The following is a 23,105-nucleotide window of genomic DNA, read 5'->3' as shown; positions in this document are numbered from 1 at the left end:
TATAGCAGACAGTAGTAGAGGAGGAGGTGTATAGCAGACAGACAGTAGTAGAGGAGGAGGTGTATAGCAGACAGACAGTAGTAGAGGAGGAGGTGTATAGCAGACAGTAGTAGAGGAGGAGGTGTATAGCAGACAGTAGTAGAGGAGGAGGTGTATAGCAGACAGTAGTAGAGGAGGAGGTGTATAGCAGACAGTAGTAGAGGAGGAGGTGTATAGCAGACAGTAGTAGTGGAGGAGGAGGTGTATAGCAGACAGACAGTAGTAGTGGAGGAGGTGTATAGCAGACAGTAGTAGTGGAGGAGGTGTATAGCAGACAGACAGTAGTAGAGGAGGAGGTGTATAGCAGACAGACAGTAGAGGAGGAGGTGTATAGCAGACAGTAGTAGTGGAGGAGGTGTATAGCAGACAGTAGTAGTGGAGGAGGTGTATAACAAGGTGTATATGGATTTGTTCAAATCGATGTTATTGTTTTTCTTTGATTTGTTCTTTATTAATCTTTTTTTTTTTAAACCGTTGAATCCGATCTACCTTGCTCGATTGGTTGCTTGGACTACAATATGGTATAGCCTACAGTAGCAGCCCTGGGCATAGGCTTGACTGGCTCTCACACCCATCTTCATTTATCTGTTTGTGACAAGCACTCCATTAAGGGTGCTAACCCACAATCCCCGGTGCAACAGCCTGTGAAAACCGGCAATCCAATTGCTCTCTGTAGGGACACTCAATCAATCCATCAATTAATCAGGCCAACTCTTTGAGATAAACACACACACACGCATGCACACACACGCACGCACGCACACACACACACACACACACACACACACACACACACACACACACCATACACACACACACACACACACCATACACACACACACACCATACACACACACACACACACGCACGCACACACACACACACACGCACACACACACACACACACACACACACACACACACACACACACAAAGTACTTATGTATGTACACACACCTGACTAGACTATGCAATTGCTGTTGAGAGACAGAGGGAGAGGGAGAGGGAGAGAGAGAGAGTGGGAGAGAGAGAGAGGGAGAGAGAGAGAGAGAGAGAGAGAGAGAGAGAGAGAGAGAGAGAGAGAGAGAGAGAGAGAGAGAGAGAGAGAGAGGGTGGAGTTAATCATCTTGGGGTTGTGAGGTCACGGTGCCCATGCGTGTGAGGTGTGAGAATGAGACACTAGCTCTGGCTGACCTACTCTGCCTCTCAGCAGTATGCCGCTTCCTCCCTCACCAGATTAATGCGTTATTAAGAGTAACTGACTTAACAACAATCCACTTAGAGTGACATGTGCAATTCTCTAACTGTTAGGTGTGTCGAAATGAGGTGGTCAAGAAAGCAGGAAAACTTATTGTAGACAATTGTACAGGCATGTAATGGCAAAGCAATCACTGTGGTCCCCATGTATTAGGACTTTTATCCATTCCGGCATATGATACGTCAATGCAATGTGAATATGACTATTTATATCCATGTTGATATTGAGTGTCAATGTTTTAAGTCAATATTTATCTGACTAGTATATAGTGCCCTCCATAAGTATTGGAAAATGTTGTCGTCTTTTAGCTCTGTACTCCAATAGTTTGTATTTGAAATCAAACAATGATGTCAAAGGGTCAAATGAGGTCAAAGTAGAGCTTGAATTCTGCCTGAAGTCTGCAGACACTGGGTATATTCTCTGGTGATGCTCTGCCAGGCCTGTACTGCGGCCATCTTCAGTTTGTTGAAGAAGTTGTTTGTTTTGAGGTATTTTTGCCTTAAGCTCAATCTTCAGCAAATTAAATGCATTTTCAATTGAATTTAAATCTGAAGATTGACTTGGCCAGTCAAGAACCTTCCGCTTTATGGTCCTGAAAAACTCCCTAGTTGCTATGGCAGTATGTTTGGGGCCATTGTCTGACTTACTGTATGATGAAGTGCCATCCAATGAATTTGGAGGCATTTACTTGTACTCGAGCAGAGAAGATGTTTTTGCACACTTCAGAATACATTCTGCTGTAACATTATCAATTAAGACAAGTTAGCAAGTTATAGTGGCAGAAATACATGCCCAAACCATAACAGCCCCTTCCACCATTCTCCAAACTTTTCCAGACCTCTGCAGGGTTTGTAGGTGCTTTTTAGCAAACTGGGTTGTCATTTCTGAAAAAAGGAAACATTGAATTAAAGATGACAATCACTACTTTAACCTTATAGTCAGGGCTGGACTGGCCATCTGGCATACCGGGCATTTGCCCGGTGGGCCGCGGTAGTTTTGGGCCGAGCCGACCGCCCCAAAAAAAAAAGTTTTTTTTTTTTTTTTTTACCAGCCGGCCCGGCCGAAAGCTACCATCGAACGGCCCATAAATCGAAAGCTACCATTGAACGGACGATAAATCAGGGACAGCGGCCCATTGGTCAATTTTCTATACAGACACTGGGCTGGCCCAATCAACAGAGAGAATGGGGGGGGGGGGGGGTCAGGGGTCACGCACGCACGCAGCACCAGACCACCGTCTCAGTTTCGCAGTAGTTTTGGGCTGAGCCGGCCGGCAAAATAAATTTAGTTAGCCTGGATAGTTACTAGATAGATACTGAGAGAGATGGAGCGCAAAAGCACACTAAAACGGAAGGGAGGCTGGGAGAAACTTAGGGAGAAAAACAAGAAGAAACTCGAGGCAGATGCTGCCAAATGTGTAAACATTAGGGACATGTTTGCTGCACCCTCAAGTTTACCACAGCAGCAACAGGTTGAAGAGGAGGCTGGCAGGGAGGAGCGGGAGCAGGGTACAGATACAGAGGATAGAGAGGATACAGAAGAAGCGGGGCCGAGTCAGCCTGTAACCGTTGACCCGGTAAGGAAAATATAGGTAGCTGTGTAGGGGTGTAACGGATCGCCCCCCACGGTTCGGCACGCATGTGTACCGCGGATCAATTGCAAAATGTAACCAAGTAATAATATTACTTAATATTAGTTAATATCCCTATAACAACAAGGCTGCGTTCTTAAATTCGCTCTGGAATCTGATCACTGAGTACACTGGTCTACTTGCACTGGTACCATTGCTTACTGTATGTAGTCGTCTTTGTAGTGGTTTGGGGGAATACTACAGTTTGTCATATGACTGTACAGCACAGTATATAAGACGAGTATATAAGGCAAGTATTTTTGTGCTGGTGGGTGTGGTCCGACCGATTGGGGTGGGCCTGTCTGGGCCAAAAATGCCAGGGCCTAATTTTTGTCCCAGTCCAGCCCTGCTTATAGTAATTGTTTGATTTCAAATGCAAACTGTTGGGAGTATAGGAGGTACAAGAAGGCAAAATGCTTCCTCTTTTTTTAAACGTTTGGACAATGCTTGTCTACTTGAAACAGCTCAGCAACTCATACTTCACAATACAATAAACCATTCAATCGTCACGTTATTATTTTCTTGACTGGTTCTCAGTCTTGTAATTAAATGGACAAGAAGGTAGATGTCTGAGCCTTTGGGCGTTGATGGGGGTGAGTTGGCCTTATATCCATTTACAGGAAATGTCATCTGTGATGTCATGATAATGCCATTAGGCTTTACAGACGAGTGCTAATTAAAGCTGAAGGGAATCGGGAGTAAATCCCTATCTGAGGCACACTGAGGACAAATGACTCCACACTAACTTCACATTGATTGACACATTTGTCAATGCTTTACACTGCAGCACTCTCATATACAATGTGTATTCATCCTAACCCTATGTATCAGATGAACTAACAATTTAGCTTTTATGAGAGATACATGTATGTCACACACTTTCTGTATCATAGTAGATGTGACTCAAACCAAAACTGTTTCACTGAACTTCAAGTGCCTAAAAAGTCTGAACATGAGAGATAATCTCATAATAATAATAATAATAATAATAATAATAATAATTTGAGAAGTCTGAGAAACAGCTACAGTAGATACCGACACAACATATGCACTGAATGAAACCTGTGGTAAAGTACTGCATTGGTAGTGGAACAGTCCCTAAGCCTTTTAAAAGTGCAGACACCTTATCCCCTCACAGGTCATGATTCACATGTGAGTCAATTGTGAAAAGTGGGTTACTAAATCAGCTAGTAGTTAGTTTAAATGTTCATAATTGAAGTGTTACATTTCACCATACATAATCTCTACTAGGATGTGACATCAAATCCCATACATGGAAGTTTGCAAAACAATGTAGAAGAACAAGACATGATATACTTCTTTCATTATGATTGCAAACTATAGGCCCATTAGGGTCTATTATGTGTCCTAAGTTCATACATGATCGAATGGGGATATGGTGCAACAAGTATGCACACCATTATGTCAATAGAAAAACAAAGTATGTTGCAACACACTCCATAGTAACAAATTATTTTTTTATTACAACATTTCACTGTTTTCCATTATTGGTAATGGTTTGTGGCAGAATAACATGACTGTTGGGACATTACAAAACTCCAAACAATTTGATCTACTGTTGAAAGTGAACACATGGAATTAATTTCCAGTATATATCTTTTCCTCACAAAAGAGACCACTCTGAGACAGGGTGCAACACAAAAAGCTATCCCGAATCACATCGATAAAAAGGGCCAAAGTACAATACAAATTTGAAAAACATCAACGTAAATAAAGTCCATACAAGTATCTCCCAAAACTAGATGGATTCCATTTTTTCATCCTCGCTTTCGATAAAAAAATATTTGACAAAAAACGATATTAATCAATGGGTATTAATGATATTTTACCAGCGTAAAAACAAAAGGTTGTGCATTCCGAAACTGAAATAAAAAAAGCCTTGCGCCTCGGCTTGAGCGCGTGTTACCGGTCGACAGAGGCCACACAGGAAATTGGATGTTGAGAGAGTGATGAGCTTCCTGGATACAAGGCCACGCCCCCTCTCTTGGCCCTCTCTATCCTGCGTTGATATTTGGATGCCACACCCTTGGGACCACTACCGTACCGTCCCCCGTTGGCAGAACTTCCTCATCTCCAACGTAGATAGGCGAGGTCATCATTAACCCATTAAGGTGGTGGCGGAACCAGGGCCTGGGCATGGGCATGGGGGTCATCCACTCGCAGTGCAGCTTTGTGGTTGCTTTTTTATAATTTCGGTTACAAAGTTATACAGCTAAAAGAAGTGACTGAAAAGAAGGCAATGCAGGAGGAGGGGGTGTACAGTGCATGATGGAGGGATGGTCTTCACAACGCCTGTTTCTCCTGTTCAATGGCTGTGGAGAAAAAAAAGAGAAACAAAAGGATAGTGAGAAGAGAACCTCACTGTTAACACCATTAGGCCTAAGCCATTATGTTTAAATGTAGGCCTATTGTTTATTCGGCAGTGCACCTGAAATTCGAATGTACAAGTCAACTAAAATAAGACAACTGTGCACTAGCCTCTTAGCATAATCATTATTTTGTCATAGATAGATAGCATATTCATATTACACAGCCCACTATTAATACATCTGACTTATTAGTTATTACATAACTGCAGCCTTACTTTCTTTAGACGGCAGGGGGTTTTTCTCCTGCGTCTCGGTCTTCTTCAGCTTGGTCTTGTCAAAGCTGGCGACTTCTTGGAGATCTGGTTTGTCAGACATGATTGCAGGGTGTCTGTTAAACAAGGGGGGAGAAAAGAAAACATTTGATTCAACCATTGCGCATCCGTAATAATACCTTTCCTCAAGTGCACAACTAGCGGGCTGCCCAAACCGCACCAGTGAAGCGTTGCGCATGCATTCTTTTGTTCGCCTGAAGCTGTGACTGGTGCGATCTGATTCATATACCGTAAAACAATTCAGGGCCCATTACATGTCAAACCCAGGGAACAAAACCGCACCCCACAATGAATGGCGTCAAATATTCTCCCCCCCCCCAAAAAAAAAAAAATCGCATTTACATAACTAAACGAGTTCCCATGCAGCGAAAACCGAAAAAGAGAGAAAAAACGGTTTCAAACTTCAATGCCAAACATGTATAAAGATAAGACGGTCTTCTATTACAATCTGACTGTGATTTAGAGCCGCTCGTTCCACGTGCATGCGCTCAGATTCGCCAATTCACTTGTCACGTCGTCTCCCTGGGACAGATAGCTGGGAGAGCAATCTGCAGGAACCACCGCCCAGATCGGCATTATCCTCGAAGACACGCAGGCTCTCAAGTTCAACTAGCCCCTTTAAATCCTCACAATCACGAACCATGAATCAACTTGGTATATTATATAACGTAAAAAGCGCATCGCTAATGTCGTTGAGCATCATTTAGACAAATCACTGCATCTCCACCACCAATACTCTTAACAAAGGAAATTAAGTGAAATGGATAGCCTACAGTTCCGTACTGAGTTTCAATTTAACATCAACTCATTAATCTACATTGACTTAAGACGTGATCATGTCAAAGGAAGGTTGTAGGCTATCCATCATTATATATTTTTTATTGTCGCATCTTTTGTCCTTGGTTGCCTATATACGGCACAGGTTAGAAGACGCGCACTGATAAATGAATAGCTTTTTAAATGTTTTTTTTTCCATCCCACAGTATTCTTATTTCACTAGAGATGACGAGGCATGATCTGTGTAATAGCTTGTTCCATAAAGCTAATATATACAATATAACAGTGCTTACCAAAGTTTGACTGATTGGCTAGTGGTAGTTCTCCAGGCTTTGCGTTGCAGCAGTGTGTCGCGCCTCTGCGCAAGCATCGGATATATACAGAGAGATATGCAAATGACAGAGCCTGACGTCACCACACAACTCCCGTCCTTTTAGTCTCCCGTTCTTGAAAAGCTTTTGAAATAACATACACGGCGGAATAAAGTCAGAAGATATCAAATGTAGAATATTACCTCAAGGATATCAGTCACTGCAGTGCCCAAGTATTGCAGTCATATCCCCAAAACCGCTTTTCAAAATTAAATACGCAACCTTTTCACTGTCCTGTCTTCCTAAAGGCCACTGAGTATGGACAAGACGCCACATGGTGGCCAATATTAGCATTACATATACAGCTTCTATCCCCTGACCTCAGTGGCTATAATAACAACTGTATCATTTGGTACATGGCTTATATTCTGTGTTCTTTTTTGTAATTATGGTGCACTCTCAGCTCTTGTCCAGTTGTGACCAGTTATCTTCAGAGTGTGTCCTGTGGAGAATCCGATGGCCCTGTCCAGAAACAACCCAAAGCCCCTACTTACTGGACACTTGTGTAGATCTGAAAGGATTGGATATATATATATATATATATATATATATATATATATATATATATATATATATATCCAATCCTTTCAGATCTCTATATATATATATATCCAATCCTTTCAGATCTCTATATATATATAAAATCCTTTCAGATCTATATATATATATATATATATATATATATATATATATATATATATATATATATATATATATATATATATCAAATCCTTTCAGATCTTTCTCTCTCTCTATATATATATATATATATATATATATAATATATATAATAATAATATATCTGCCTAGCATGCTACCATCTTACTTAAAACAAAATACAATAAAGGAGTCTAGTAAGAAAGGGCTTAGGAATGTTTCTGGACAGGATGTGTTGTTTCCATCCCCTATGGGTCTTTTCATAATCCATCCATCACTCAGGAGTGACAGCAGACAGGGCTCCCTCCGGTTTACGTGAAACTGGGTTTGGAATAAATCCCATACTGAATGGTCTTTATGGTCATTGATATAGTACAGGTACCATACAACGACATTTGGGGGGGGGGGGGCTCCCCTGGTGCTAGGAAAGAAAAAAAAACAAGGGAAAAGAGCTGGTTTACATAAATAAAGGCTATGTACACTATCCACTATACTATACTATACAAATAAAACACTGTGCTGTACTCTATGCTATGCTATACATATCCTAACATTTCCTATCTCTGAACCTTATGTACCCGAGGGTTGTCATATTGCACATAGTGTTATTGCACATTCATTTAAAGTGTCGCAGTTTGCAGGTTTGAAATGTTCACAGTTGTGTTTCAGTATTGCACTTGATTACAATCTAGTAGCTGCCATCAAATTGTCTAGATTGTCCAGGGCCTAGAACCTAGGTCTTTGCTGTGTTCAGGGCCTGAATGGCCCTGGGGTAGAAGCTGAGCTTCAGTCTATTTGTCCTTGCGGACATGGTCCTGAACCGCCTGTCCGAGGGCAGCCAAAACAAAGTGTTCGTTCCCAGGGTGGGATGGGTCTCTGGAGATCTTGGAGGCCTTCCTGAGGCAGCGTGTGTTGTACAGCTCTTCCAGAGAGGAAGAGCTGTACACATAATGAACCCAAAAGGTAAACAAAGCTTATGTGTCATCAACAGGGGCATATTTCGAAGGACCACCAAGCCTCATAGATGAAGACCAGAACAATTGTTCAATTCTAATATCCAAACCCCGAAGAAATTAAGACGTAAGGCAGTACCAACTGTATGTCATTGTCAAATCTTTATTGTCAATGAAAGTCACTGGTAGTGTAAAAAACATTAGGAGGCTGTCCGCCACAATCAGCTAGTTGTGAAGACTGCCTCATTCTTGGGAGAAGACACACACAACAGAACAGGAAAATTGTGAGAATTACTTTACATTATTATCATCTTTATCACGCCTTCTTCTCTAGACACCATTGGAAAAATAACACTTAACCCAAGTAAAACTGGAGGATTTATACCATTTGTGTTCATGACCTTTTGGGGTAAGGGTTGCAGACCCATCGCCCTTTCAACAGACACACAAGGTGCAGACATAATTATGAGAAATATAGGCAAACTGTCTTTTTTTTTACGAGATTAAAGAAATAACATTATTGTTTTTTTTATCAATCTCCATGGAGTAGAACCGTCAGAAAATCAATAATGACACCTCATGGAATGCTTCGTTTAAAGTGAGTTGAGACAAATAATATGAAGTACAAACAAAACATGATTAGGCAATGGACCTTTGGTTAAAGTGATACTGAAACAAAAACATACAATAAGATAAACTAAAACATAGTACACATAAATAGAAACTTGTTGGTCTTGGAATGTGGAATGTCAGAGGGGAACGTGGGCGTGGCCATTAATTGGCCCAAAACGCTGGATTGAAGACATCCAAGAAGGCGCGTGGCAGAAGGTGCAAGCTGATTGGACTGAGAGGAGAGGGAGAGACAGTCATGGTCATTTCTCATCCCCTTGCTCTTATGCTTTACAAGGGCACGTGGCTGAAGAGGTAGGACACTGACTCGCCGTTGTGGGTTCTCCTGATAGCTTCAGCCAGAATCATGGATATGTCTATGACCTAGAGGAGATGACATCAGTAACAATCAGGTTTGGTAACAGGATAATGGATATGTCTATGACCTAGAGGAGATGACATCAGTAACAATCAGGTTTGGTAACAGGATCATGGATATGTCTATGACCTAGTGGAGATGACATCAGTAACAATCAGGTTTACCACTAGCCAAGTGATCCAACTAGCTACAAAACTAGTTATAACAAGTTTACTGTTAACAGAATTGTTATGAGAACTTATGACTGAAAGGTAAGATTTAACGTGTTGAATCTTGGAGACGTTAACAACCGCCAGGTGACGTTTTAAAGCTCAATAAAACTGCATCCAAAACAGTCACGTCTCTTTTGGTTGTTGTATCTGTACCTGGATTAAGAGAGCAAATAGGCTTTACTTATGTGGGGCTCTATTGGTAGAACATTTACCTAACTAAACAACAAAAGCTTCCAGACAAGGGAAAGGCAAAAAGCTCAAGTACCTGGAGGAGATTCATCACTGTTTAAAAGCTAAGAAGAAGTGAGAGTTAACAGGGAGTGCATTACTGAACAATAGGTACCTGTATCTTTGGGCATGACTTCATCTTCTCTTCTTGGGGGATGGTGTTGGTCACGACCACAGCCTCGAAGGGAGCATTGTTGATGCGTGAGATGGCCGGACCAGAGAATATGCCGTGGGTAAGAATAGCATAGACTTTTGTTGCTCCAGCATCTATCAACCTAGCGAGTAGGGAGAGACGAGATCTGTGTGTGAGCAAGACAGTATAGTACCCTGTGTGTTTGAAATAGGGAGAATAATAATGCTTACTAGCAGAAGAAAAGGAACACAAGGTTGGTGAACATAATACATAGAACAAAAGAGATAAACGACTTTGAAGGTGATAAGAGTGAAATGAACAAACAATTATTTCAGTCATGAGTCAACATATTCATTTATCATTTTAGTTTCATACAACGGCACACATCAATAATTTATGATTTAGTTATCAATGCTTGCTTGATAAATAAGTATCCATAGAAACCAATAAATATTGACTGTGCTTTGACTGAATAAGAGTCATAAGGGTTTAATGTAAAGAGCAAGTCAATCAAACCCATGATAGAGGAACATAGGGCATTTGAATGAATGAATGAATGAATGAATGAATGAATGAATGAATGAATGAATGAATGAATGAATGGTCTTTATTGTCATTGATATAAGTACAGGTACCAAACAACGAAATTTGGGAGGGGGGGGGCTCCCCTGGTGCTAGGAGAAAAAGAAAAAAAACTAAAAACAAGGGAAAAGAGCTGGTTTACATAAATAAAGGCTATGTACACTGTCCACTATACTATACTATACAAATAAAACACTGTGCTGTACTCTATGCTATGCTATACCTATTCTAACATTTCCTATCTCTGAACCTTATGTACCCGAGGGTTGTCATATTGCACATAGTATTATTGCACATTCATTTAAAGTGTCGCAGTTTGCAGGTTTGAAATGTTCACAGTTGTGTTTCAGTGTTGCACTTGATTTGAATCAGTGTGAGAGTGTGTGTGGCCGTGTGAGAGCCAGTGTAAGTGCGTGTGTGGCCGTGTGAGAGCCAGTGCTTCTCAGAACTCACTTGTCAGCAGCGTGACAGATGGTACCACAGGTATCTGCCATGTCATCTACCAGAATAGCCACACGGTCCTTCACGTCACCCACCAGAACCATGCGGTCCACTTCGTTGGCCTTCTTCCGCTCCTTATGGATAAGAGCAAACTCCACATTCAGACGGTCCGCGATGGAGGTCACACTGATTACGAAGGGAGAGAGAGTAAAAAATAAGAGACATTCATATTGGAAGTGCTCAGCTTAAGTGCTCATATTCACTGATGTTCATCATAAGGCATCAGTGTGGACAAAGTCAAAAGCATCTTATGTGAAATAATCAGTTCAAAATATAAAATTTAACCATAAATATAAAAAAATACAATAAAAAAAAGATAATACATATTGAAAGAGTTTGGTTATTTGGTCACATTGTTGAATACGTCAGGACCAGCCTCATCTCACTTCTCTGTGAAAGACAGATACATCAACAAAGGAGCCATTCACTCATGAACTCCGACAAAGCTCATACACCCCTGTGTGGTGAAATACTGACATTACACTGTAAGGACTAGCAATGCCGGCTTCTCTACATTTTTTTTTTTAATATATATACATTTTTGCTATTTGCAGAAGCCTTATTCTAAAGCGACTTACAACAAATATATTTGACTAAGTAAGTGAATCATCTATCTACCAGTCACAGCAGGAAAGAGTAATCTATTCTCAGGCCTGGGGCCATTGGCACTCGTCGTGCTAGAATGATTTTTTTTACACAGGAGAAACAGTACAGAACACTCCTCTGTAGACCCTACCCCCTAGGCACTGCTGTACATATGAAACTGTGAAACTATTTTAACTCCTTTTGCCTATCAGTAGCCTTGAACGATGTAGCTCATATGAATCTTTTGTTCGGTTAAACGAATTGACCGACATTGGTTCAAATGTTTGAATGTCGTTTAGTTTTTTTCTTCTTCTTTGAGCTCAAAGTGCCGCCTTTCTAGAGATAATTCAAATTTAGCACAAGGTGTGTAACTTTGTGTAAACTTGTAGTTTAGTGCAACAGGCAAATATTTGACACAGTTTGGTGCAGGAAACCTACTAATTAACTTCAATGCCCACAATCCATTGTGGCTAAAGCCTCCTGACACACCGACACACACAGAGAAAAGAACAAGAGGCATAGAAACACCAGTGTTCATTTGAGAGGTGTTCTCTTTGACAATACATGAAATAGATTGATAGTTGGTAAGCAGTATGCCTTATCGGCTTCGAAATAGTAATTTTGTCACTCCTCAGACAGCATGGTTATCCGACCGACTGCTACCAGAGAGGATCTCCACTGCTAAGTCATCGAAGAAAAAACGTAATGTAACATTTTTCAATTCATGATTTTCCAATTCAAAAGCTACTTGGATCAACAGGAGTGCCTAGTGAGTATGGGCTTGGGGTCAATGTACCCCCAACCTCTTCTGACACCAATTGCCGTCATAGTTACCGTTTGGCTCCACCTGCATCTGGGGACACGATGATGCAGTTTTTCCACTCAGGAATATTCTCCCGAATCCACTGGAGGACGGCTGGCTCTGCGTAGAGGTTGTCCACTGCGATATCAAAAAATCCCTATGGAGAGATAATATATAAGGTTTTTCCCCCCAAAACAGGTGGGGCCTGAATAACAATCATAATACAGTCCGTTCTATGATGATTGAGACTTGAGTATACATAGACTTCACTGCACTAATGCTCATGAAGGACTGTTAGGAGCCATTACGGCTAACTGTGGCACTAAAGGTATGCTGACCTGGATCTGCGAGGCGTGGAGGTCCATGGTGATGATGTGGTCGGCCCCTGCCACAGAAAGCATGTTGGCCACCAGCTTGGCTGAGATGGGAGCGCGGCTCTGGGGCACAGATGGAGAGACAACCTTGAGACTGCGGTACATAGTTCCACCACATACCCAAGTAAACACATTTCAGTGCGGCCTATTTCAGCGTGTGCCATCGGAAGTCATTTGAGTGACACATCTTTTTGTGCGGGGGCTATCCAAGCGTAGAAACTCTCAACGAGTTGTTAAAACCGCAGAACGAGCGAGTTCAGCGCAAGATCGTAATATAGTAAATCTCTGGTTGTACTACTGCAGGCAACCGTAAATAAACCCATGGGAGAAGCATTGTGTAAAAATAAATGATGCATTGGGAATGGTACCGTTGTTGGTATGGTTTAATGTGTCAACTGAAGTGATGGAACTGTCTACCGGTTCTTTCATGACAGAAAATCTTAGAAATATGGAAATTGCTTGAGTAAAAGTGAGCGATCTACAGTGCCTTCAGAAATTATTCAGACTAGAGTTAGGACGCTATTCATTTTAAAAATCGAATTAATTAGAGGCGTTGTAATTAATTAATTGAAATTAATCGCATTTTAATCGCATATCAATATTTGACACGAGAAGCAACAGTTTTCAATTCAAATGGATTTGGTATACGAGCGAATCAATGAATAGATATATACTCATACTCATAGATATATACTCATAGATACTCATAGATATATACTCATAGATACATACTATACTCATATCACTACAAGCAGCAAAATCCTGTTTATTTTAGCTACACAGACCAACAGATCACACAATGTACCTAACCTAATGGTACACTAACCCTCCCCACCCAAATATCATTGGTCAAAATAATAAACAGACCAACAGTTTAACATAAAGTCATAAGTGCCATCAAAAATGGTAAAAAAAAAAAACTAAGCTTACTAATTCCTCTGCTTCTTCTCTTTCCGCCAGTTGCTGAGACAAACTAGGTCTGTTTACATTTTCAGAGCTCAAGGCTGCCCTCTTTTTTTGCACTATGTTGTCTGCAAGGGAGAAAAGTCTCTCACAAGGGACAGAAGTGGCAGGGCTGGCCAAAAAATAAATAAATATTTTTTTCCTGTAATTAATTAATCGAAATTAACGCGTCAAAGTTCCAGCTCTAATTCTGACCCTTTCAATTTTCCCAGCTTAACTCTGGGGTGTTAACTGGAGTTAACAAACACATAACAACATCACAACAGTGGCTTCTTTTCGCATGGCACTGAGCGCTGAGATGGGCATAAGCTTAGATTGGACAGTAGGCCAAAAAGTTCTTGGCTGACCAAGTTAATCTTTCAATTTAAATCCAATTCAACATGCATTTAATTTCCTGATGAGATTCAATAAGATAAAGAAAAAAGCTCAAACAAACAACTGAAGACAGCTGCAGTACAGGCCAGGCCTCGCAGAGCATCACCAGAGAAGATACTCAGTGTCTGGTGGAGTCAATGGGGCGCACACTTCAGGCTGTTATTGCATGCAAGGAATGCCAACTAAATACTAAACATGAGTGCTTTCTTTGGACTATGGATTATATGAATCTATCCCATTACTTTTAGGGCCCTTGAAATAGGGGAACTATGTATACAAAGTGTTGTCATTTCTAAATGGTGAAACCAATAAATAGGCTATTAGGGCTGGGTTCAAAAAATCGATTTCCCGATTCTGAATCGATCTTCATTGAATGAGCGATTATCGATTCATAAATCCCGAGATCGATCTTTAATGTTTTTGTTTTTTTTCTGCTTGCAGCTTCAACCCGCAACGAGATCTCGTGGCCAGATCTCGCGCTACAAGAATTTATCATATCTCACGCAACGACCAGGCTTAAAGGCAGATGTCTGGGTGCATTTTGGATGTAAAAATTATGACGATAGAGATGAGCAGGACAAAAGCAAAGCCATATGCAAGCTGTGCGCAGTGAAGGTTAAATTTAGTGGAAACACCACAAATCTACGGAACCACTTATTGAGGCATCACCCTGACGTGAAACATGGAAAAGCGGATCCGAAACAAGCCTCGCTGATAAAGACGTTTGGTTGCAAATTACAATCAAATTCTCTGCGTGCCCAACAAATTACTACAGCGTCGTCACTCGTCAGTGTCGTCAGTGTACTAGAACCACGCTACGTGTTACCGACACGCAAACAGTTGAGTGAAGTGATAGTCCAAGACATGTCCGCGCAGGTGAAACGTGACATCGCAACTTCACTCCAGCCAGCAGAGAGAGTTGCCATAACGTGTGACAGCTGGACATCCAGAGCAATGGACTCGTACCTGACAATCACTTGCCACTTTATCAGCGAGGCTTGTTTCGGATCCTCTTTTCCATGTTTCACGTCAGGGTGATGCCTCAATAAGTGGTTCCGTAGATTTGAGGTGTTTCCACTAACTTATTGTTACTGTATACTACAGTATTTTAATAAAAAATCATTGATTTTCCAATTATGTTTATTCCTGAATAAAATCTTCCAATCTCCAAAAAGTGAGAAAGCAGTAATGAAGGGCTTTAGTTTCATGGACATTATGGTTTACAATGTGTTTTTTTGTTCCCCAAAATACCCTCATCTATTGCACTATTTTCGTTTGAGTTTTGCACATTTTTATTTTGTATATATATTATGCAAATAAGCTATTTGAGACAGTCCTGAGGGATATGTGATGTCTTGTTTACCGATAGGCTATGTTTGTAGCCTCTTTATTTACACTGGCTGCAGTAAAGCACTTTTTGTAGTGTCCGATTTAGCAAAATGTTGGTAAATGATGTTCATTTATGTTCCAATAAGAAGTACCGTACATTCATGTAACTGCTTTGGAGTCAATTCGTAATGTAAACATTGATATGTTTAACAATGCTACATGTTATAGGGTTCCTTGAACCATTTATAGCATTAGTTCTGAGAATCTCTTCATATTCAAGGAAAATTGATATTGTAACTAAATCGAATCGGAATCGAATCGAATCGTGAATCAAATCGAAAGCTGTGAATCGGAATCAAATCGTTTTGGGAAATCAGTGGCGATACCCAGCCCTATAGGCTATGTACACAAAAACCATCAAATAAAACTGAAAATGTACACCTCATAGTAATTGTCTGATTTAGAGCCATAGGAAGAAGTATAGAGCCATAAGAAGAGAAAATGCTTCACTGTCCTATTACTTATGGAGGGCATTGTAACTGCTGAATCCTACTGCTTTTTCTTCCTACTGCTTTAATGTCCTCCTTATAGACATAATGCCACAATCCAGGTCAGAAACTGACCACTGTTTGACCAAAGGCTACTGCTAACCCGGTTCCTAACTGCTCAAACAGTACCTACTGCTAAAACAATTTTCAATTGAAAAGTTTCCCAACACAGATATGAACTCATGCAGTTAATGTACACACAGTGCTGTGCTGCCAAAATAAATACACTCAGGGTGACCGCAATTCCAAAGGTTACTGTTAAAGTAGGTCAGTGATTAATATATTAATTTACCTTTTACTGGGGGGTATAACACCTCAGCAAAACAACCAACAGGGATTTGAGAAATCCTAATGGATAGACTTACTAAAGTCTACCATTTACATTTCATTTGTAACATTTTATCCAAAGCGACTTACAATTACAAAAAGAGATTAGTCTCCTTGGAACATTTTAGGGCAACGTTTTTTTTTTTGTGTGCCTTACCCAAGGGCACACTAGTGGTAGTGTTCCCAGATGGGACTGGAACTCATGACCTTCTGATCACCAATCCAACTCACTATCCAGTAGGCCACCACTACCCCTCGTGAGGGTTATTACATTTTTACCATCTAGCAGACACTTTTATCTAAAGCGACTTACAATTAGACAGGGACAGTCAAGCGACTTACAATTAGACCGGGACAGTCTCCCTGGAGTAACTTAGAGCTAAGTGGTGGTGTTCACAGGTGGGATACCCCATTACCTCAGTGACACACGCACCAAAGTTGTTAACGTTTTGTTAGAGGGAAGATCTCAGCATACTGTGTGAGATAATTACGTGATTATATAACAAAATTATATGTACATAATGTGATAATAGGCCTAATCAGAATGAGTGCCGATTCAGAATTCTCACAGCAATCGTATTGCGTTAGATTAGATTAGATTGAACTTTATTGTCATCGACGGAGTACAAGTACTAAGACAACGAAACACAGTTCGGCATCTAACAAGATAATGCATAGTGCAAAAGACATGACTGTGTGGACAGTACATGGTGGGACAGTATCAGGTATTACAGTGAGCATAAGTAAATTAATATAAGTATACCTGCAATGAATGTGAATATAAAAAGTCAATACATGCATGAATATCAATATGATATGTACAGCAAAGACATATGTGCAGTATGATATGTACAGATCAAGGGTGATGGATGTCAATACAATATGTACAGTTAGGATATATGTACGAATATGAAACGTATGAAATGTACAGAGCAAGGGCAGTAGGTTTTTGAGACGTGCAATGTGTCTCCTTTACCAACGTAATTTGCCAGACAGAACAGATGGTCATTTCTAAATGAAGATGTATTGCAGGAGAGCAAGAGTGTCTACAATGATAATATTAAATTTTCGTGATTGAAACCTTGCTGTTTTCAAGGTTGATACTGAGAAAGGGTACGCTGCCATCATGGGAGCAATGACCCATAGCTAGGCTTCCACAAAAGTAAAAATGTACCAAAATTCAAGAATTACATCACAGCTGCGATGACAACATGCATATTTTAAACAGTGACCTAATGGGTCCATGCATTCTTGCTAGGTAGGATACTAAAAATGCCAACATTCTGTTTTATTGGCAGATGAAATCTAAGTGGAGAGCAATGAGAATTAGGATTTCTTCCACTACAATTTCGGAAATGAACTTTTATTTGTATGAAAATCCAACCTCTTCATTTCTTTTGACAGCTGATGTTAGGAAGCTCTGTTACTAGAATAAAAGTGCCTGCAAAGTTCATGTTAGCATAATCACTAATTGTTGTCAGCTAGCTTGTCAGCAAATGTAGGGTAGCCTTGCGACAGGAATCACGTATTTTCTGTGAATTAAGCGCAAACAAGTATGATGTAGAATGATGTAGAATGATTCCTTCTCAAATCAGATTCCTTTTCAGTTACCTTCAGACAAAATGTACATCTTGGAAGGATGGTGACTTTGGAGACAAAGGCCTTTGGATTGAGACACAGACATAATCTTCTCGTAGCTAGTGCATGCTACTCTGTGGCTTTGGGTTGGTGGCGAAAGGGAGAACATCAAAGACATTTCAGCAGTATCAAGAATATTGGCTACTTTGTCATGGGAACATTCTCTGCTGTGCCTAGTACAAGAACAACTGTGTGACAGAAATTCAAGATACCGGTAAGCAGGCTGTGAACCGTTATTCCACCCTGGTATGTCTGACGTCAACTTTTGGTGTTCTGGAAAAGAAACGTTCTTTAGATTAGCTACATTTCACTGAAGACCTGTAGGGCTACAGTTTGTGGGGGTAGAGAAATGTGCTTGTGTAGCATCACAGGAACATTGGGTTGACATGCCCACCAAGATTTTGCGAAGTATTGAAAGCCCCTCTTGTGTTAGGGATTGAGTTGAAAACCTCTTTGGGCCTTGGTGGAGGGAGGGTTTGGGCCTTGGTGGAGGGAGGGTTTGGGCCTTGGTGGAGGGAGGGTTTACCTTGTCTTTCTTGTCCTGCCGGGCATAGGGGAAGCAGGGAATGACGGCGGTGACCCGGGATGAGGAGGCAATCTTGCAGGCGTTGATCATGATCAACAGCTCCATCAAGTTATCATTGATCTCCCCACAGCCACTCTGCACGATGTACACATCCTCCCCGCGCACGCTCTCCCCGATCTCAACACTGACAAACAAAATAAACACAATAAATACAACATATCTGTACACAGAGAGATAACATCAATATCGTCATAAATATACATGATGTAAATAAATGGCATAACTGTAACTGGATCAAGCACATATGTGACAGGGTCTGTTTAAAAAGTCCTCATGGTCATTTTGTACTTTTTAAGTAAACAACTCTGAACCAAGGATTACAGTTTCTGTCGGCCCATAGACTACTTTCAGGGTAAGGAACCATCCGACTATAAGGAAAAAAACTATGCCTTTAACTTGGTGTGACCAAAAATGACAAGATGGTCAACAAACAAGTCTCATGTGGTAAGCTTCTCTTCAGATGTTAGGAGTAAGTGTGTGTGGAAAAGCAGACCTCCGCTCACACTGACATAATAAAATAAAAAGGCAACACGTGTGTGAAACATTCCAGAGGGCATAACCCCTTTGCCTGCCTCTGTCATGTGATCATCACCAAAGACAGGTTACGCAGACCTAGTCTGAAACTGCATCGGAAGCACGAGGGGACCTGTGTTGAATCAATTAGGGGAACATACAGTAACTCCCTGCTGTAGCCCTCCATCACACATGTGAGCAGTAGACACGAGGCCCATTGATTCATACACTAGTACTGCTTTACTCAAGGTCAGATATGAGTATGGAGACAGCGGTGGAATAGAAAGCAATGAGTACTCAGTTTGACTAATTTTACCGATGGAGGGAGGAAATTGGAGAAAGCAAAACCTAAAGGTAACAAATGTAAATTTGGGAAATGTGTCAATGTGGCATAACCTCTCTGACTCAGTGGAAGACTATCTGGAAAAGAGTACACGCCTCTCCCTCAGGGACAGCGGCGCCAGTCCGAAAACAAGAGCAATGTTACATTGTTAGAGCAAGAGCATCGTTACACCACCCCTCCCCCACGGGCATGCTAGATAGAACTTTGTAGAACATAGCAAATCTACAGGAAAAAAGTAACACTCGGTAACACAGTGAACAGACTGTTCGGGAAGCCCAATCGATTCTAAGATATCGCATATGGGTTTTATGGGACAATATTGAGTTCGCAACTTTACCTTTTTCTGAGCTCTCTGCCAAGCAATGGAGAAAGAGGAGCCCGTGGGCTTACTGTGCATATGTTCAAGTAGTAACAACATCAACACACGTAGCAACTCCTGGTACGTAACTCAAAACACAGATGCGGGTAGCACCCTATTGCTTTTGGAACACACAGTGATACCTAGCAATAGCGAACTTCAGCACACCCAGCACAAGATGTAGGCCTACATACACTGTGTGATTGTCACCCTAGCCATGGCTGCAGCTGAGGGGGACCAAAGCAATATAGATGGCCAGGATGGGAGAATTGTTTAGCATTTTAGGTTTGTTGATTCCCAATCATTCTGCTCGCATGATCCAGTAGTCATGTTTAAAACCAATTAGTTTCATTTTACAGCGACCATGGTTATCAGCCCATTCACAACATTTAGATGTAAATATACATAGAATCCTAATCACAGATGGGGCTAAGTTGTTATATATGGGAACTGCTGGAGTTTGACCCCGGTTTTGTGCTTTTTTTATTTTCACTGCATCCTGACAGCACACCAAAGCATTGTGATCAAAGACATTCAGCTAGGTAGCTAAATAACCAAGAGATCAGCTATGAAGTAAGGCTTTCACTTTCTCCCTTTCACTTTCTCCCTGCAAAGTGCATGTTGTTACAACTGCAGGCACGTGCAGTACGCCCACAGGCTCCTCTTCCCTCACTTGTTTGGCTCAAAAAAAGTTGAAATTGTGAGCCTGCTAGGTACCTAGCTGAATCTGCAACCACATAGGTACAGAGCTCTGCATTGCAAATGTTTTCCGCGCATTTGTGCCTAGAAAATCATTTAGGAGCATGTAACTGAATGTGTGCTTGCTTGCAATGTGTTGTTTACCCTTTAAAAAAGGTCCACTTTCCCCCGCTGGGACCATACTGAAAAATGTATGCACTCACTGCAATGTAAGTTGCTTCGGATAAAAGCATTAGCTAAATGACATAGGCCTACATTATATATTTATAGGTCTAGTTAGTACATATTACATAACATTTAAGTTTTCTAAAAAAGCTTCCTAATAGTTGTCATAACTGTTTACTCGCTAGCAGTCAGGAAAATAGATCCCGTGAAAGAAATTTGATTAACAAACCTAAAGTGTCCTACCAAATACTCGGTTTGTATACAAACATCTTGTTATGGCCGGGAGTGTTCAAGGGGAGGGGACACATTTTCCCCTTGCTGTCAACATTGCACCTGGTGAGTAGTGGTTGGCAAATAAAGGCAAATGGTTTGTTATTTACCCAGTCTAACCAATTGTTTTAACCATTTCATTGTTTTCTCCTCCCTTTTATAAGGAGGAAAGGAAAATGACAACACTATCTTATTTATCAGTGTCTGGAAACACTGACTACCACTATGACCAGGCAAATACAGAATCCTTGAGGAGGCCTTGCATTGCAATCAGTTATCATGTTCAATATACGCTTGCAGCTGATATAACTTGGGACATTAGAACATGGTATATTAAAGACCTTTCACTACTGTGGCCTATCGCACTTCTCAATACAAAGCAAAAATCAATAATGAGACCTCAGCTCATCTTGCAGTGCAGTGAATTCCCTAACCCCCATTGCGTCATATTGGAGGTCATATTGCGTCATATTGGCGGGTTGTGTACAATTTCGGTTAACTAGGTCAGCTGGCACTTGTCCTCGCAGCAAACACATGAACACATTGAATGCATGTGATATCATTTAGATGAGATTAACACATTATTTCGTTGTCTGGAGTTGCAACACTGAACTAGTACATAACATAACACTGCTTTAATAACGGCGTCAGGAACACAGGGTTGAGAGGTCTGTTTACGTGCACATAGCGATCATGTCACGTGTGTTCTCAAACTGGGGTCTGTCGACCTGCTGGAGTGTGGATGGGCACATTCAGTTCCATGGCATGGAACAATAACATGGAAAGGAAAGTTGAGCAATGCATAGGGAAATCATCCTTTTTCAAGAGGGGGGATTTAGCTAGATCGTCTAGGAATTTAAGAAAACTAGCTTCACATCAGACACGACAGTTTGTAAACAAAGAAGGGACAGGAACGTTCCATGTACTTTTTACATTTCAGGGATTAGTCCGACCCCTCACATGAGCATTAAACGCATTAACGTTAGGCTGGGCTAGGCTGAACAGAATAACGTTAGCTTAGCAAAGGGAGCCCTGCTGAACGTATTCAACTCGGACTTCCACCATGTCACTAACATTAGATTCAGGTGCCCTGAATGTAATTTACTTGTTAGCAAAAATGACAACTGCTTGCACTTCACGAGCTAAACGTTACGCACATGTTTTGTTGCACGCATGAGCACTGACTGGCACTGTTTGCAAATCATGTGTTCCTATCTCTTAATAGTGGCCACGGTGACGTTAATTAGTAAGTACTAAACATCCATGCATTTATACAAAAAACCATTGAAATAAAATATCTACCATGTTTCTTGATTGCTAAATTTCTTCGTGATCACTTTCCCCAAATCCAGTCCGAGGCGATCTGCCACTTTCTGTGACAGGTCGTGGTGGGAGCTCCCGCTGAAAAGCACGATGTTAGGCATTTCCAACAAATACTTTTGTGCAGTTTTAGCTAAACTGTGCAAGAGAAAGACCACTGGATTTGATCAATGCAACAATTTCCCCCTAAGGGTGTTGTAAAGTTAACAAGTTAACTCGTTGTCAATGCAGCCAACGCATAGCAGTTCAGCACGAGAGGGAGATCTAAAGCTGAAAGGAAATGACAGTGTTCTGTTTTGTATGACAGAGCGGAAGTGCCTTTGTCTCATTGGACAGCATCAGCCAAAACCATCCCTCTCTTCTGAGATCAGCCAAACCTCCCTCTCTTCTGAGATCAGCCAAACCTCCCCTCTATTCTGAGATCAGCCAAACCTCCCTCTCTTCTGAGATCAGCCAAACCTCCCTCTCTTCTGAGATCACTGGCTGTCTTGTACCAAATGATACAGTGCTGGTAGTGTGGCAAAGAAACGGCCCGCCGGGTGGTCTCAGAAAGCATTACTCCTTTTTTATTTCATTGTTTAATCCCTACCACCCCCTCTGATTGAAGGACATGAAAAAACGATGTATTGTACTTGGTAAGGTACATGTAATATGAACACTTATTATAATGTACACTGAACATAGGCTACTGTAATCTCGAGTATTGTAATAATATGAGGCGCTGGAATATAACTTTACCCCAAAAACTAAATAACCAATAAACGGCGTGGCAAATATCAATTTCTAAAGCTGTCCACTAGTAGTCGATGCAAGTTTTTATAAAAAATAATAATATATATGAGTAATACAGCACACTGGCATTACATCAAATGTATCCTACCACTGCCATTGTGCCCTTGAGCAAGGCACTTAACCCCTAA

General features: G+C 41.0%; 2 protein-coding genes across 2 annotated transcripts; both read right to left on the bottom strand.

Moving 5' to 3' along the window:
- Positions 1–4,385: 4,385 nt before the first annotated feature.
- Positions 4,386–6,728, bottom strand: LOC308159069 (thymosin beta-11). Its single transcript, XM_080532825.1, has 3 exons — positions 6,659–6,728; positions 5,532–5,644; positions 4,386–5,259 (listed from the first exon to the last, which is right to left on the bottom strand). Exons 2-3 carry the CDS (start codon positions 5,629–5,631, stop codon positions 5,231–5,233), a joined length of 129 nt encoding a protein of 42 aa, XP_080388951.1. The 5' UTR covers positions 5,632–5,644; positions 6,659–6,728; the 3' UTR covers positions 4,386–5,230.
- Positions 6,729–8,504: 1,776 nt separating this feature from the next.
- LOC308157242 (ribose-phosphate pyrophosphokinase 2) lies at positions 8,505–22,442 on the bottom strand. Its single transcript, XM_080530766.1, has 7 exons — positions 22,168–22,442; positions 18,458–18,641; positions 12,716–12,814; positions 12,410–12,534; positions 10,943–11,116; positions 9,890–10,049; positions 8,505–9,339 (listed from the first exon to the last, which is right to left on the bottom strand). Exons 1-7 carry the CDS (start codon positions 22,287–22,289, stop codon positions 9,247–9,249), a joined length of 957 nt encoding a protein of 318 aa, XP_080386892.1. The 5' UTR covers positions 22,290–22,442; the 3' UTR covers positions 8,505–9,246.
- Positions 22,443–23,105: the final 663 nt, after the last annotated feature.

The sequence above is a fragment of the Nansenia antarctica genome (genome assembly GCF_963989245.1).
Source record: "Nansenia antarctica genome assembly, chromosome: 5".
Classification (NCBI taxonomy): Eukaryota; Metazoa; Chordata; class Actinopteri; order Argentiniformes; family Microstomatidae; genus Nansenia; species Nansenia antarctica.
Note: the sequence above shows the minus strand (reverse complement) of the source record. Positions and strands in the feature narration are given on the sequence as shown.

What these genes read in the sequence shown, in the direction of transcription:
- LOC308157242 (XM_080530766.1), bottom strand. Translation starts at nt 22,289, where the DNA reads ATGCCTAACATCGTGCTTTTCAGCGGGAGCTCCCACCACGACCTGTCA. An exon ending in TCCACGCCTCGCAGATCCAG is followed by an intron (nt 12,535 to 12,715) that starts GTCAGCATACCT and finishes ATCTCTCCATAG; the next exon opens with GGATTTTTTGATATCGCAGT. An exon ending in GATGCAGGTGGAGCCAAACG is followed by an intron (nt 11,117 to 12,409) that starts GTAACTATGACG and finishes CTTCGTAATCAG; the next exon opens with TGTGACCTCCATCGCGGACC.
- LOC308159069 (XM_080532825.1), bottom strand. Translation starts at nt 5,631, where the DNA reads ATGTCTGACAAACCAGATCTCCAAGAAGTCGCCAGCTTTGACAAGACC. An exon ending in CCCCCTGCCGTCTAAAGAAA is followed by an intron (nt 5,260 to 5,531) that starts GTAAGGCTGCAG and finishes TTTTCTCCACAG; the next exon opens with CCATTGAACAGGAGAAACAG.